Source organism: Trichomonas vaginalis, chromosome VI (genome assembly GCF_026262505.1).
Source record: "Trichomonas vaginalis G3 chromosome VI, whole genome shotgun sequence".
Taxonomy (NCBI): Eukaryota; Parabasalia; order Trichomonadida; family Trichomonadidae; genus Trichomonas; species Trichomonas vaginalis.
Genome location: NC_067208.1, coordinates 1,002,136 through 1,019,249, shown reverse-complemented (window position 1 = coordinate 1,019,249; position 17,114 = coordinate 1,002,136). Strand labels below are relative to the sequence as shown.

Below are 17,114 nucleotides of genomic sequence, written 5' to 3'. Positions count from 1 at the left end.
TCCAATGCATGTTCCAGGATATCGAAAATACTGTTATTGACTTTATTTTAGATGGAGCAAAAATTATGCATTCTGAATGTTCCTTTGATAGATGCAGTGGACGAGATGCAGGTGTATTACAGTTTGTGAATTATTATTGTTCTATTGTCCAACATAGATTTTGTTCTATTAACTGTAGTATTATAGCAATGGGTGGCCTTCACTCATTTATTTGGATGAGAGGGCCATTACTAGATTCTTTAAACTATGTAGATGAAAGTTCTGCATGCGTATTCGGGGGAGTGGCAATCCTTCTCTTTTCCATCATCGTTATGGAAAGATGAGATTTTGGTATTCGAATATAAGTAAAAATTCTGTGCTGTTTGTAATGACTTTAGCATGTACGGGATTCGAGAAAATGTATTATTGCACTTTTGAAAGCAATATAGGTTCACTTTCAATGATATCTGAACTATCATCTGTAGATGATGAAAATAATATTGAAAAATGTAATATTGTTAAAAATATTCAGAATTTCGCTTTTATTGGAATTTTTATATTGAATCATGGAGAATTGACAATAAGTGAATGTTCGATTTTAGGGAATTTTGCAAAAGGAAAAGTATTTAATACTACAGAGGACTCTCAAATCATTGTTAAAAATTCTTTCTATGATATTTTATCATGTAACAATGAAAGAAATCTAATTATTGAAAATAGTGAGAACACGTCTATATATAACTCTCTAAATTACTATTATGCACATCTTTGTGAATTCTATCCTAAATTATTCATTTATATGAATATGAACAACAATAGGAGATGTTCAAAGAAGGTTTACTTCTGTAGAAATGATATCAATCGAAATTTATTTGTCATGTTGATGATTAAACGTTAAATATAAATCAAGAAAATTTTATATTACTTGTAGAGTGTCCTTGCTTTAAATTTGCATTATATGAGTATTTCTTCCGGCATTAAATAAATTTGTATCATTTGCATTATTTTGAGTATATCATATATTATTGAAAATTACTTAATGCAATGTATTATCCTCTTGAATTTAATACAGATACAATCGTTGTTAACAAAAGATCAGAATTATGATTTTAAAATGTTCAACTCTTGAAGAACTATGAATGCAGGAGACTTCAAACATTTAATTTGCATATAGTGATTTTATATGGACTCTCAGAACAATGCCGTAATGCTATTAAACTTCTGTAAGGAAAACCTCATGAATTTTTTTTTTTCAAAAAAATTATGATTCCTCTTCTTTCTCTTGATGAATTTGAAATTGAAGGCCGCGTTGGTGGAGGAACTTACGCAAATGTTTTTGAAGCCATACGTAAGGATAATGGTCAAAGATTTGCACTTAAAAAAGTAAAATATTTCTCAAATGTCCCAGGAATTCCATTTGAATTCATTCGAGAAATCAAATCGATGCATTCGATCAACAACAGTAACATCATTCATCTCAATGGTATAATTGCAAATGAAAAATCACGAGAAATTTACGCAGTTTTAGATTATTACAAATACGACTTATCGGAATTAATTCATGGTGGATATCTTCGAAATAAATGCAAAGATTATATCAGAATTATATTTTCTCAAATTGCATCTGGCTTAAATGCAATTCATCAGTCTGGATATATGCATAGAGACATTAAGCCTGCCAACATTCTCATCAATGATGAAGGTAAAATTGTTATATGTGACCTAGGCTTATGCAGACGAGTTATTCCTTCAACAAGGTATTCATCCAACGTCGAAGCCCTTCCTTATCGTGCTCCCGAAGTATACAAGAACAGCTATAACCAAAAGATTGACGTCTGGAGCCTCGGATGCGTTCTATTCGAACTTTGCACGCATCAACTTTTATTTGAACCAAAACCTAACGATATCTCCATGGCTGGTGAACTCGCCCATGTCTGTAATGTACCAATTGAATGTATTACTAACGCAGAAAATTCAGAAAATCAAAATTTAGATAAATGTACAATAGAAAAGATCAAATGCAAGGAATGCAGTGAATGTTACGACTTACTTGCTCATATGCTTGTAATAAATCCAGAAAAAAGATATTCCATGGAAGATATAATGAAACATCCTTATGTTAGCGAAAATACAAAGACTACAATAGAGATAAACGGAAAAGAAATCCGTTCTGATGACGAAGATTAAATTTTTTTTATTGACGAAATCTGTATTTTAAATAAATTCATTTATCATTTAAATTTTTTATTAAAAACTTTTTCTCATTCAAACTGTTCTTAACTGCAATCTACACATTAAAGAAAATTTGAGATTGAAATTCAATTTTTCAAAATTTCTTTTAAAACATAACACGATAAGTTAATTTCAACGTGCTGATATGAGAAATTTAATAGTTCTTTAAACAAACAAAAATAAGAAAATTCATATGAATATTTCTTACGAATTTAAGGATATAATTGCTCTTAACATCTCACAAGAGACCATATTTAATGAATTTATGTCTTATGGCTTACAATTTCAAAATAGTATCGATATTATTTTGGATTTTAGTTGAAATCTTTTAAAAAATATGATTTTTATGAAATAAACCTCATGTTTATTCAAGTTTTATCCAAAAAAATTGTTACATAAGAGAAAATTCTGGATCAAGTAAAATTTCATCGTCATTTGATTGACTGAAATCATTAAGGAATACGTCATCCAATGGGTAATCTGATACTGGGGATGTGTATTGGATTTCTGCTGGTTTTTGGATATTTTGAATTTGATTTTGAGAATTCTGGATTTGAGCGTTGTTTTGGATGAACGTCATGTTCTTTTGTTGCATTAAAGCATAAGACTGAGCGAGTCTCTCGATAAAGCGTTGATTCTTTAATTGTTTGCGTAAGTTCTTTTTCATGCGGTTTTTGACGCTGATTTCAGTCCTGTTTGGGAAAGACTTAGCGATAAGTCTCCAGCGTGGACCTAATTCCTCATATTTCTTGATGAGGAGCTGATCTTCTTCCTCTTTCCAAGGAGACTTGTCAAGGTTTGGTGCTAGATAGTTAGTCCAACGCTCCTTGCATTGCCTAGGCGTTCTGTCAGGCATTTTGCTGGCGATGGCCTTCCAATCCAGGTCATCTCCGATGGATTCGACCAAATAAGTCAGCTGCTCGTCTTCTTTTCGGCTGAATTTGGATCTAGGATGAGGTTTACCACCTCCCCCACTCTTTGGCAGCTGAGCAATGTTTTGCAGCGTTAAGAGCTGGAACATTGCTTTTTCTTTTATGAAAATTGTGGGCGAATTTCGGTTTTTTGATTGTTAAAATTTTTGGAAATCAATTTTTCCCATCTAAAAAACGTGTTTCAAAACTATTTTGTTAGCGAAACGTGTTATCCAAACAACAACCATAATTAATATAATGTTGAAATGTAAAATAATTTTACAATCTGAATTCGACAATAATCTATCGTATCGTATTAGCCTAAGTGATGTATTCTCATTAGACAGATCAGATTAATATGTTTCACATTCGCTTTTGTTCGCTATCAATCGTATTTAGCGTTAATAATTACAAAAAAACATGTATAGATGTTAAAAATAGTGAATTCAAATTAATATGATAGTAACGCTTTATTATCCACTGAGTTTCATATGAATTAAAGAAATTCAAATATGAAAATTTTTTATTTTCGGAAGCTAAGATAGAATAATTACTCTGTAAGCTGAGGCAGGACTTTCAAGATTACATCTCTCCATCTGTTGGCCTCATCGATGTCCATCCATTCACCAATGCAATGAGCTTTTGGAAGAGATGGACAAATTGACACCATATCGGCATCATATCCAAGGAACAAGAACTCTGCTGGTTCAACTGTTACTTGGAGTATTCCTAAAGGCATATCTCCGATAATTCCTTTAGCTGTTTCTTGTACAATCTTCGCGACCTTTGATTCGCGTGGTGACCATGGATGGCCGGCCAATTGTGTCCTGAAAACTGGTTTCAATGGGGACATGTTGAATAATGACTTAACTGTGTAGTCTACGTTATCAAGTTCAGCTTGTGTTGCTGATCTGCTGAATAAGTGTATGTGGAACTTGCTCTTTTCGGAATCAAATGAAGCAAGAGCGAGATTCAATGAAGTATCTACTGTTGTTGGGAATTGTGGATGGAATCTAACAATGCCATGATGAGCAGCTTGAATGAGATAAATCAATTGATGGGATTCATATGAATTAATGACTTTCTTGCCAGAATCAATTGATTCTGTTGAAATTACACATTTTATGTCATGTTCAACAAGTTTGAAAGCATCAATGAGGTCATTCAATGCTTCGTTAGCAATTTTGGTCGCCAATTCAATCTTTTCGGCTTCAATTGCAACTGTGCATTTGCAATGTGTTGGAATTGCATTAATTGCATGGCCACCATTAAAAGTGACAATTTCGTAATCGATATCGTTCTTCTCTAAAGCGCTTAATATTTGAGAAACCCATTTAATTGGATTTCCTTGTCCTCTCTGAATTGTTGCGCCTGAATGGCCACCGGAGAACTTGGACAAGTCAATTGTAAGGCCTTTCTTGCTGGTTTTGAGCTCTTCAAGGTGAAGATCTGTTTCGGATCTGTACATAATACCTCCTGAGCTTCCAACGTAGATTTTGTCACCGCAGAGTGAATCACAGTTCAAGAGGTATTTGAATTTGAACGGAGTAATTGATGTTTTTTCTGTTGTGTTTGCTGGAGGGAATTTCTTGATTCCAATGAGACCAACTTCTTCATCTGATGTCATAATGAGTTCCATTGGGCCATGGATGAAATTCTTCGCATTTTCGATGACTTCGAGGCATAATGCGACGCCAAATCCGTCATCTGCACCAAGAGTACTGTGAGGAGCAACAAGTATACGTTTTCCATCCTTTTCTTGTAACTCAACTTTGATTTTGCCGTCAATTTTCTCACCAACCCAAACCATGTCGAGATGAGTTTGGATTGAAACAACAGGTGAGTTTTCTGGCATTCCATTTGCAGGAATTCTAGCAATAAGGTTGTTGTGCTCGTCAATTTCTGTTTCTGCACCCATTTGGTCACACCATGACTTCACAACTTGTGTAATTTCGCCACAGCCGAAGCTAGGGTGATCAACTTCAGTTAATCCAAGGAACCACTTATAGTAGCATTGAAATTCTGGCTCAATCTTCGAAAGAATCTCAAGATTCTCCTTAGAATGAAGAATATCTGTTGATTTCATATAAAATCTTTGTCACTTTTAACTTGATCGGTATTTGATAGCTAAGTAAGCTACTTAGAGTTAACCTTTTTAATTTGCGTTTTGCCATATGTCAGGCGATTTGCTGGTGCATGGGACCGGAATTTTATGAAACATTTTAGTTGGCTGCATGATGGCAGATAAAAAAGAGTGATTTTTTGGTTCTGGTGAAGTAGTTGAGCAGACCACACACAGCACGATGTATTTGTTGTCGGTCATTAGAATTTCAGATCATCATGACATTCGACTCAACAACTAAATTTTGAGAACTTTATTTTCAGATATCCCAAGAAAAAATTGGGCAAATTTGAAAAGTAGACAAATAATTCACATAGTATATAGTACTTTAGATGACTATTATATTGTCTCTATCAAATCATTTTTTGTATGAAAGTAAAGATAGAAATCTAAGATTTCATCGTCAAAATCTCAAAGAGCAGCCTTTAATTTCTCTCACGATTTTATTTGTCTTATACAGACATGGGTTCAATGAACTCAATAAGCGAAAAGGCTGCTCTTTGAGATTAAAAACAATAACATAGAATTTACAAAACATCAAACAAATCAAAGAAATATTAGAAGCAAGCTTACAAAATCTCCATATAGCTATCATTAAGCTCAGATTCTACAAGATCGTAGTCATTGATCTCATTATAAGCGGGAACAGGAGCTTCCTGGACCTGGTATGGCCATGCTTGTATTGGCATAATGAATTGTGGATTTTCACACATCGGCTGCTGTGACAATGGTTTAAATTCTCCAATAACAGGCTCTGAAACTGGAGTAGAGAGTTGCACTTTGGCAGGAGATGGCTTGTTGACCATTGTGTGGCATTGCTTTCCGCGTCTGGATTCGAGCTTTTCTTGCTTCTTGATCTTTCTATCGAGCAATTGCCACCTATACTTAAGGGCTGCATCGGTTCTCTTGTTGAAATACTTCTTAAGAGCAACCCACTTTGTACCAATTTCCTTTACTTTGGCTAGAAGAAGGTTATCTTCTTGTTCGGTAAAGGGTTCACTGTTAATCTCTGGGGATAGGTAGTTCTCCCAACGCTCCTTGCACTGGCGCTTGTTTCTGTTACCCATACGTTTGGCGATCTCATCCCAAGAGCTTGTTCCAATGTGTTGGATGATATCAATGAGCTTGTTGTCGTCCTCTAGTGTGAATTTGTGCTTCGGTAGGCTACGAGGAGAGATGGAGCCAAGTGGGCTTGATGTCATGGAGGTCTCACTTGAGTACATTGATGCTGAAATCGGTGAAAAAAATATAAAAAGGTGCTCTAACTTCCTTTTTGAGAACTGAATTGAATGATAATTTTAACGCTTCATTGAAAATTGAGAGCTAAATATAACGCAAGTGAAAAATTGAATATACTATTTAATTATATATGGCGTATTTGGTATCTTAATCAAGATTCTTCAAATATCTGCCAATGTGAATGTGTCAAGCCGTCGAATTAAAAATAACAGTCATTTTTGATTATCATTATCGGTGGGTGAGTTGGTACACATATTTTGCCAATATGATATACAACCAAGATCACAATTGCTTTAGTTTTATTCAAAATATTTTTCAGGATAGAAAATATTGGAAATAAACTACACATTGATTGATTAATGTTATTTGTTAGTTTTGATTTGAGAAGGATTTTATAACGCAAGTATTCAAAATTTAATGAATTGAAAACTATTATTTTTGGTTTTAGGCATAGTTTCAAACATTCAATCATATTATCCAATAATATATTTTGAGAAATCTCACAATTATCTCATTTGTTAATTATTGCAATTTGTTATTAAAAATGATATGACAAACCACGCACTAACTATTATGAATTCAATAAAATTTTGACAATTGATTCTTTTTCAATGTCTTGTGATTTTAATCGCCCCACATTTTTGTCGTATCTGAAAATGAAAAGTAATAACCTACTTTGATAGATTGTCCAATTTTATTTTATTACCAAAAATAATTATCGACTCAAAAAAAAATTAGGCAAATATTTTGCTGTAACATCTGGAAAACAACGATTTAGGAGCCATTAGAAATAGAACAGAATAACAAGACTAGCATACTCACAAATGATAATACTTGGGTTTCTCAAACAAACTCTGGTATTTTTTTGAATTTTTTTTATATAATCACTCAGAATACTTTGCCAATCTTGACAATTATATTTCCAATAAGAATAGTCGATAAATTGCATATGAAATATATGAATACTCTAAAAATGTATAGTAATGAAAGGTATGGGAGCTGAAATTCCCATTTTTGATATGCTTCTAGTTTTAAGGATGAGTTAATTAGGCGAAATGAAGACAAGTGATTTAAATTTTTGCCAAATTGAATTATTATGAAAATTAATTTAAAAAGATTCCCTATTTTGTTTAGTTCTAGCTTTGACAATAACTTCATTAGATGATTCTAAGGCAAGTAACTGATATTTTTAACAAACAACATTTTTATGAAGAAAAATTAAACAAAATTAAAAAGAAAATAGCAAATATTTATGATAGAAATAATAAAATAATAATTAATGTTGAATAGATTTGAGGAATTCTGCTTTGATTTGAGATTTGATCTTTGATCTGAAATCTGCGAAAGTTCCAGGGAACTTCTTCAAATCCATATTCTCACAGACATATATTTCGCCATTGATCAGTTCAGCGAAATGTTGGTCGTGAGTAATAGCGATAATTGCACCTTTATATTCACCCAAAGCCTGACCAAGGGCTTCGATTGAGTCCATATCCAAGTTATTTGTGACTTCATCCATGATAATAAGGTGTGGATTTATAATTGCGATTGAAGCCAATACAACTTTGGTTTTCTGGCCACCAGAAAGGGATGAAATTGGTCTTAAAGCAACGTCACTACCGATACCGAACTCTCCGAGTTTTCCTCTTAATGCGTCAACTTTAAATTCTTTATGTCTGTTGACCATGAACTGTAGAGGTGTATCGTTGTAGTCCATTTGGTCTATGTGGTGCTGTGAGAAGTATCCGATCCTCAAATTCGAGATCGTTTGGAAGAATCCATCTTGAATTTTATTTTCTCCGGTTAATATCTTAATAAAAGTGGATTTTCCGGATCCGTTTGCACCGATAATGATTATTCTGGAGTTCTTCTTTATTTCGATACTCAAATCATCGAAAATTGGCTTTCCAGGATAAGAAAATTTGACGTTTTCACAAGTAACGATTGTATCTTGAGCAGCTTCAGTAGTAAGCTCAAATTTGAAGAATACAGGTGGATCCTTTTCGATTAACTCGACTTGTTCTTCCTGCATCTTCTGAATTAACTTTAAACGTCCTTGTGCTTGAGCAGCGGCCCACGCCTTGTATCTGAGTCTTCTTACGAAGTCTTCTTTTTGTTCAATGGCCGCTTGTTGGTTCGCGTGCTTTCTTTCGAGTTCTTCGACTTTATTATCAAATTGTGTCTTGAAACTCGAGTAATTTCCACGGTATGTAGTGAGTTTCTTGTCTTTTAGATGGATAATGTGCGTGCAAACGTTATCAAGGAAGACTCTGTCATGAGATATCGTTAATAAAATCTGATCTTTGCATTGTGTGGTCAGATACTCTTCCAACCAGCAAACGGATGGTGCGTCAAGGTGTCCTGTTGGCTCATCAAGCATCAAAACGTCTGGACCGATGTATAATGCTTGGGCCAAAGAAACTCTCATTCGAAAACCACCGGAACAAAGGGAAAGAGGGCCTTGAATCTGTTCCGGAGAGAATCCTAAGGATACAAGGATGGAATGGGCCTTGGCGTAAGCGGAATTCGAGCCAATTGCATTGAGTCGATCTTGTATTGCGGAAAGTTCATCGATTGTGCCTGAATGGTCTTGCTCAAGCTTATGTAGTTTCTCTAGTAACTCGATTCTTTCGATATCGCATTCTAAAACGGCGTCAATAACAGATTTTTCTGAAATTGGAGCTTCTTGTTCGACATGGATAATAAGCATATCGTCTGATATACCTTTGAGTAAATTCGAGTTCATATGCTTCATTAATGTTGTTTTTCCCATACCATTGCGACCAACAAGACCGTAACGATTTCCAGGCGAAAGAAGCATCTCTGCGTCTTCGATAAGACTCATAGGTCCTGCTGATATGTTGATTTCGCGTAAAATAATGTCGTGTGGGTGATGATTAAGAGGACGTCTGAAAGTTGTGCCTTCTTTGAACTGAGACTTCTCAAATTCCATGTAATCAAGTCTGTCTTGTTGGTAATTTTGCTTTCTTTTCTCTTCTTTTCGCCTTGCTCTTTCGATTGATTTTGCATCTGATTCAATATTAAGTTCTGGCATCTTGGCTGCCTCGAGTGGGCCTGACATTTTCGATATAGATTGGGTTAATGTCATTTCTTTAACTTGTTTGTTCATTAAATTCGAAAGTACAACTGGCTTCTCTAATTCTTCTTGTTCTTGATTTTCTTGTGTATCTTCTTTCATATTAAACAACTTGACGCAAAGTTTTTGGATTTCGTCTTCGTCTTTTTGGTCAATTAAGCATTCTGACAAAATTGGTGCAGCAATTTCACTAAATTCATCGACAGTCTCTGATGAATCAGCTACTTCGCATATGTAGTCAGCCATACTTTCATCTGAAATAATCTTTTTAAGATAGTTCGATAATGCTTCCATGAATTTTTTTTATTTTTTGATGGTCGTGTAAAATTTTTTTGGAAAATTCCTATCAAACAAAAAATTGAGAACTTGATTATTGAACTATAATCCCATCAAACTTATCATTAACAATTGTGATCTCGCATTCTCTAGGTATTAAATGAGTTATATAGATGTTCAGGTTCCATTGTTTTGCTATGTTTTGATGATAAATTCGTTGAAAAGAATCTGATATTGGGCGATGTTTAGCCATACCCTCACATATTATATTTGTTTTTAGTTTGCTAATGTCATATAAGATTTTCCCCGATTTTGTACATACATTATTTAATTATATAATGATTTATGTTTTTTCACCAGTAAAAAGCTTTAAATTCAGCTAAATATCGTATACAACGAGTGATATGATTTCTCAACTTAAAAATAATAGAGGGATTTAATAATAAAAATATCAAATTTTTCATTCATTTTTTAAAAAATTAATTTTTTTGAACAAAAATTTGTAGATTATGATCCATCTAAATATGGGAAATAAAAATAGTTTATACATAGATGCAAAATATAAAACAAAATATCACATATACAACAATATAAATTATTCTATTGACCTACATGATGAATCGAGAAAAATATACAGCATTTTCCAATATCCCAATCTTATATAATAGTATTCAAATATGATGAATCATAAATAATATAAATTTATTTCGAATTACAAAATATTAGACGTGAATAAGGAATTTTTTCAACACCCAAAGAGAGATCTTCAATAAATTTTCTCAATTCACTCGTTTTTGTATGAATTCTAACAAATATTTGTTCTTTGGACTCCCTAGGATAGAAAATGATCATTTTACGAATTTCAATATCGATGGATACATAGACTTGTATCATTTTAAGCACAAAACTAAATACCAAGCTCGCTAGCTAATTATAAATCTTGAGTTTTATATTCTGAAATCACGAACATGAGAACGTGAACCAGATATGTATGATTTAGTTTAATTAACAATCACAAAATGCAATTTCTATATATTTACTCTTCAATTATTTCATCATTCAAAATTCATATTCGATACCATAAATTCTGGCCTATAACGGAGAGATCTAGCACAGAGGCGTGCTTCTACTCACATTATAATCCCACACACTTTCATTACTTCAAGAAAAACAAAATTCTCCATGAAAAAATGTTCTAATTTTGATGAATTTAATAGATATCTGAAAATCTAAGGTCAAAAAGCAATAATTACATACAAAAATTTGTTTATCCTATTGATAGTTCATGCGTCATCATAGCCATCTGTGATAATTTGATGACGAAACTTGCTTTCTTGATTGATAAGCTCACTGCGCATATTCATATAGTTATCAATCTCAGAAAACCTAGACTGATATATCTGGGTTATTTGGTTCTTGTGGTCCAGATAATTTTTGCTCGACTCATTCAAAATTGATCTATATTCATCATACGCACGCATAAAAGCCTGAACACTCGGCGGATACTGTTGCGGTTCTTGTTGAGATTTCGTGTGACAGGGCCCAATTAAACCAATAATAATCCACACTGTTTTTACGATTCTAAATCGTAGCAAGACATTGTAAGGGTAATAACGACGTATTACATCGTCTCATGCCAGGCAATAAAGTCTCTAGGTAAAAATTGCTACAAAATATTTTACTAAAGTCAGTAGAAGTTAAATTAATTATTTGCCCCAACGCTAACGTTCTAAAGACTCGTATCAAATAGTTCACCGTGACATACTTATATAGTTAACATTGGTCTCAAAAAATTGTTGATCAAAAATATGAATCTAAATCATAAGTTGGATTGAATAAATTTGATGTCTCGAGTCATAATTGAAGCTTGCTAAAAATCAAAACAGAAATGTTCTTTAAGAACGTTCGAAGCTCTTCATAGTAGGTGAAACAAGTGGGAACGAGTTCTCATCTGCGAAAGAAACTGAGTCTGAAGGTTTCAGACAAAAGAGTTAAGAGATAAGTAGCACAAAATATAACGAAAATAACAGATAATGCTTTGCCTACGATGGACAGTGGCATGCTTCAAAGTGCCTCTATTGGAACTATCGGTTTTAGTGAGCAAAAAGCCTGCTTGTTATGGATTACGTAAAAATGATTACAACAAGAGCCAAGAATACAGACCTTAGTAAATGCTTTTTCTGTAAAAACGAAGTCAGGTAGGACTATATTAATCTGGCCTGCAGTGTGCGAAATAGTACACATTTGAGCCAGTTTGCTGCGTCATGTGACTTTATGCATCATACATACTAGCTAGTGGAAAATGAGAACCTATAGTGTATACCAAACCTCAGAGAAGACCTTGCACCAGACTACCTAAAAACATTTTACATCCGTTTCACATGGACACAGACACAGGCGATGCACCAAAACCGCAACAAACCAACACAACAACAACACAGCAACAACAGTTTCAAAACCTGCATCTACAACCACCTCCACAACCGCACAGCCAACCAACAGTTCAAATACACTGCACAACAACAACCACAAACCACAAGCACAGGACATAAAGAAGTAGAGAACAAGGAAACCAAGAATTCTTAAAAATCTTAAAGAAGACATGGTTACCCAGACGACTGATTGACTTTAGTGACAGATATAAAGAAGCTATTGAAAGTTCAAGGAAGAAATTCTGACCCGAACTATTAGCTTTATGGTTCAGCACCAAAGGGATATACATTCAAACCTGGAAAATACGAAGCTCGCTAAGGGATATGATTAATAGATTATGCATCAAATGCATGATACGAATTTACTCCGAATATTTGGTTGTCAGAAGATAAATGATGATTCAACTATCTTCATGGAAACGGCTAAAAAATAGAACGGAACGAAAGACAAAAGCTTATGAATGCGGATGGACTAAGATAGGGAAACTTGTGAAAACGGTCTCGGAATATAAGAAATGCCAGCAGATGAGGTACAAGAAAACTCCACAGGAAGAAGTTCAGATACAACCAGACATGGAAGAAATAGTTACAGCAAACAACAGCTAGCAAGAGCCTGAAGGAAACGACAAGTCCTTCTTTGGAAATAACTTCAAAACTAGATGAAGATTTGGACAGCCGAAAAAATCTTGACCCTCAACAAGAGTATGAGGTGAAAAATATTCCGAAATATGAATTCAATAAGAGTCTAGAAAATTCGGCTGACATTGTAGAAGAATAGTCGAAAAATGTTTGCGACATACAAAAGACTCCAACAGATGAAAATATTCAGCATAGAATGGAAGAACTGAAAAAATGTACAAAATACAAAACCCTTTTTACTTACGACCATTAACGTTCTATCTTGGGATGACTCGGTGAAAGATAAAATTGTTAAAATTTCACAAAACATATAGAAATGAAACATTGTTTAAAGTTCATTTCAGAACCTAACAATGGAAACAAACCTACTTTTGTTTTCTGCAGACGATGGAACTACAATGAGATGGGGTCATAAAGTAACCCGGATAGGTGGTTTCATAAAACTTACAACCACAATTCCAAGAGTTGTAGACGCAATGGAAGTCAATGGTGAACAGATATAGTGGTATTTTAGGCGCGGCTTTAATGCATTGAAAGATATGAAATGCAGATATTTTGGACCAGTATGAAATGAACATGGCTGATGGAAATACTAACACCTGACGTTCTCTAGAACATTTATCTCAAAGAACTACACAGAACCATAGAGATGGTATATTTGGTGAAGAGTTTAGAAAGAAAAAGTTATTAAGGGAACTAGAGAGGAAGAGAACCTATTGTACATGACCTTGCAACACGAAAGTTTACAAAATGTCCATAAAAAATTACTTTGCAGACAATGAACGAGAAGGGATGAATATTTAAGAAAACTCAAATGGACAGTACCAAATGAAATGTTAGTATTGAAAACACATGTTCCTTGAAAAATAAAACCAACTACAGAAATAAAGACACACAGCTGAAAAGATTGGGTAAAAGCTTTCCCATTACAAAAAGATATAATTGGTAACGATGAAAGGAAAACCAAATGGCTAGCAAAAAAGATATATTTGGAAACGAGCTTATTCCATATGGACAGCCTCTGTTTGAAGAGCTTGAACCGGAAACTCAGGAAAGAGTCATGCAAAACAATTACGCGAAGACTCAAATACAAACTATGACAAACCTTTTCTAGGATATAGGTTACTGAGATGGGCGACCAGAGCCAAAGGCAAAAAAGGACATGGGAATTTACAACATACTAGAGTGAACATGAGGCAAAGATGCAACAACTTGAAGCAGAGGCAAGTACAATATTTACATGATACCAAAAGAGAAACGTCGCAAAGTGAAAGTAGTGAAGAAGTAACTTCATCTAGTGAAAGTAGTGGCAATGAAGGAAAAAGAAGAGTTAAAAACTCAGTCAGGAAGAAAGTAAAGCTTGGTCCACGTGGGTTCTATTATGACATATAAATCCAACTATTCTATATTTTACTCATATGAAATGTACGCCGCTCAGAATATAACGCCAACAGTTTTGGATGGCTATGAATGGAAATGTTTCCGAATGGTATAACGAATGCGACAATGCCATTAGAAGGTCAGAAATAGTTCCTGGAACTTACGAATATACAACTGCTGTTTCTTATGGAAACGTAGGTGAGTTTGGAGAAGGTTCTTCAACAACAGTAGATATTGCTTGCGACAGGTTTCATATTATTTCTATTGACAACTCATTCTATACGTGGAACAAGACATTGAAATAAAACCTTCTGCCAAGTTTGTCTGACAAGAAAGGTTGCAATGAATTTTCTATGTCGGATACCAATATGCTGCCAGAAGTTTTCATGGGATATAAGATATATTCTAACTCTGACTTAGTTCAAACAGTAACATGGGCAAACTATGAATGGTTCGCTTTGAGAAACTCAGTACAACCACAAGCTAGAGAACAAACAGACGCAGTATGCAACTATTGAGAAAATAAGAAGACTTGACCCTAACGTTCCAGGAGTTTATGTTAACCTTTCTGGTTCAGATGGAACTGCTGCCACTAAAGTAAAACTGAAACTTAGAGTTCCTTTGTCATCTTTCCTCATCTTCAGGTTTTTAAGATACTTGCCAAACTGGGCAGGAAAAAATTTCTATCGAACTTACCCCAAGCAAAAAATAACTTAGTCATTGCACCAACACAAGACCCATTCACTATTACAAAGTAGTGGGAACAAATAAAATGTCATTCGCCGACGACTTTTGCAAAGACAAAGTTGACTTAGACTTTGGTTTCTCAAACCTCAACACTGAAGTAAACTATTATTTCAATGCTGCTGGAAACTGCTTGGGACCCAGTTAAGTTTACATGCGAAAAGTTTGAATGCAAGAGAATAGAAAGCAGACTTGCAGTCTATATGTTGGACCCAGATATTTCAAATGCTTTAGCTGGCCAAATATATTGCAGTTCCACTTATGTTCCCTATACACCAAATATCTGTCAAAGACTTTGCAGGTGAAGTTGGAAACCAAAGTGCTGACCCAGGTGCAAGAACAGATATTGCTTTAACAACTGCAATGAAACATGCAGATACTATGTTTGTACTGTTCAGACGAACTATAAATGACTATTCTTGTTTCTACAACCCCGGTATTAAATATCATATAAACATAGATGGCAAATATTATCCAAGAGAAGAATATTCTAGCAGTTGAGGATATGAGGTCATACAACTTGACATTAGATGCTATGAACTTTAACAACAACTTCACAACAACCATTAACCCTGAAATGCAAAGTTCTATTATGCCATATGTGAAAGTATGGACCCATACAGGAAGTCAAAAAACTCAATATACAAATGGAGACCGTTCAAACTTTTGGCTTGGCATTCCATTTGCTGACTCAGAAGACTTTATGGGTGGTATTTCAACTGTTGGTACAGTTCAAATACAATATACTGGTGACAGAGACGGTCCAGATGAATTGAAAGCAAAGAAGTTTACAAAACCAATAGCACTTTTCACGGAAGATGCTCTTTTGAAAATTCGTTCGATGAAACCTGCTGGGGCTCCTCAGATTGGCATAACGACAGCTTCCATCGAGCAGATTTTGGCAGCAGGTCAGTAAGTTGTTCTTGAACTGACTTCTCTCCGTCAAATATTGACAGTACGCCAGTTTTGACATAAAATTGTAAGATAAACTTTCCTTTAGAAATATCGGTCAGTTTTGTTGTTATATTTTTGTCAACGTCAAGAACTTTCACCATCTCGGTTATACCAACTTTCTTTGCTTTATGGAAATATTTTGGTTCAGCAAATATTGCTATTCTATAACATTTACCATTGTTTGTATAAAGAACTATTCTGTCAATGTATTTGTATTGTTTGTGTGTGTAAACTTTGTTCTGCTTCAATTCGAAGAGATACTCAAATACGTCCATCTTTTTATTCTAAGTAAAATGTCATTTCCGAAAAAATAGAAGCGTAAGTGTTTCAAAAGGTTTAATGGCGGTGGCAGATGTGAAGTTAAATTCACCAACTCAAACAAAACAGTCAAAGTGTTGTTGTCAATGTCAAAGAAAGAGATGTTGAAGTGGGGAAACCATACGAAGACGAAGATGGTATAACAATAGTTCCTGTAAAAGACAACCAACATACCCTGAAGTTAGCAGAGACTTAAGTTCTGTTGCAGATATTCGAAATGACTACCAACAACTGAAAGACAAACTTCAAACTCAGGAGAAGATTTGTCAAGCTTTAAGTATAATGTTAAACTTGGTCGAACACAACCCTGTAAAAATGAACTCATATGTCATCGCACCTCATGAAATTTTGAAAGAACTATTGAAACTTTTGACAGAGGCAGATGATATAAACATCAAAGAAATAGAACCCGACATTAGTTGCTGTGGTGTTTCATATAATGTCATTGACAAGATATACGTTATGAAAGGAGGTGAAACGTTGAACTTAAAATATAGTTTCCCAGACGTCATAAAAATATTTGACGACCACAACATTTCATTAAAATTTACTTGCTAAGTAAAAATGGCAGAAGACATAGTGGTTTATACTATTACGACTAAAAAACCCTGAGTCATATAATTCTATAACAACAAACTTACAAAGTCCTCAAGGACGATATTGTAAACTGACCTTAAACACGATGACGACTAAAGCCTGTTTTGCTCTTTTGGACACCAGAAGACTTTGTTGTTGTGAATGGTAAAAAATACTTCTTTGAAGATACTTACTCAGATATACCACCAACAGGT

The 17,114-nt window shown here is 34.3% G+C and overlaps 5 protein-coding genes across 5 annotated transcripts, besides 1 other annotated feature; 1 reads left to right on the top strand and 4 right to left on the bottom strand.

Moving 5' to 3' along the window:
• Window positions 1-1,242: 1,242 nt before the first annotated feature.
• Window positions 1,243-2,166, top strand: TVAGG3_0782380 (cyclin-dependent protein serine/threonine kinase protein; the record flags this gene model as incomplete). Its single annotated transcript, XM_001301801.1, has 1 exon — window positions 1,243-2,166. One exon carries the CDS (start codon window positions 1,243-1,245, stop codon window positions 2,164-2,166), a length of 924 nt encoding a protein of 307 aa, XP_001301802.1.
• A 191-nt stretch (window positions 2,167-2,357) lies between these two features.
• On the bottom strand, window positions 2,358-3,232 carry TVAGG3_0782370 (RNA polymerase II transcription regulator recruiting protein; the record flags this gene model as incomplete). The annotated part of the gene is made up of 1 exon (XM_001301802.2): window positions 2,603-3,232. One exon carries the CDS (start codon window positions 3,230-3,232, stop codon window positions 2,603-2,605), a length of 630 nt encoding a protein of 209 aa, XP_001301803.1.
• Window positions 3,233-3,575: 343 nt separating this feature from the next.
• TVAGG3_0782360 (Clan MH, family M20, peptidase T-like metallopeptidase) lies at window positions 3,576-5,208 on the bottom strand (the record flags this gene model as incomplete). Its single annotated transcript, XM_001301803.2, has 1 exon — window positions 3,673-5,208. The coding sequence occupies one exon, from the start codon at window positions 5,206-5,208 to the stop codon at window positions 3,673-3,675; it is 1,536 nt and encodes a 511-aa protein (XP_001301804.1).
• Window positions 5,209-5,807: 599 nt separating this feature from the next.
• TVAGG3_0782350 (RNA polymerase II transcription regulator recruiting protein) lies at window positions 5,808-6,520 on the bottom strand (the record flags this gene model as incomplete). The annotated part of the gene is made up of 1 exon (XM_001301804.2): window positions 5,814-6,467. The coding sequence occupies one exon, from the start codon at window positions 6,465-6,467 to the stop codon at window positions 5,814-5,816; it is 654 nt and encodes a 217-aa protein (XP_001301805.2).
• Window positions 6,521-7,222: 702 nt separating this feature from the next.
• Window positions 7,223-9,892, bottom strand: TVAGG3_0782340 (ATP-binding transport protein-related, ribosomal subunit binding family; the record flags this gene model as incomplete). Its single annotated transcript, XM_001301805.2, has 1 exon — window positions 7,760-9,874. One exon carries the CDS (start codon window positions 9,872-9,874, stop codon window positions 7,760-7,762), a length of 2,115 nt encoding a protein of 704 aa, XP_001301806.1.
• A 3,378-nt stretch (window positions 9,893-13,270) lies between these two features.
• Window positions 13,271-17,114: part of a mobile genetic element that runs on past the window's edge.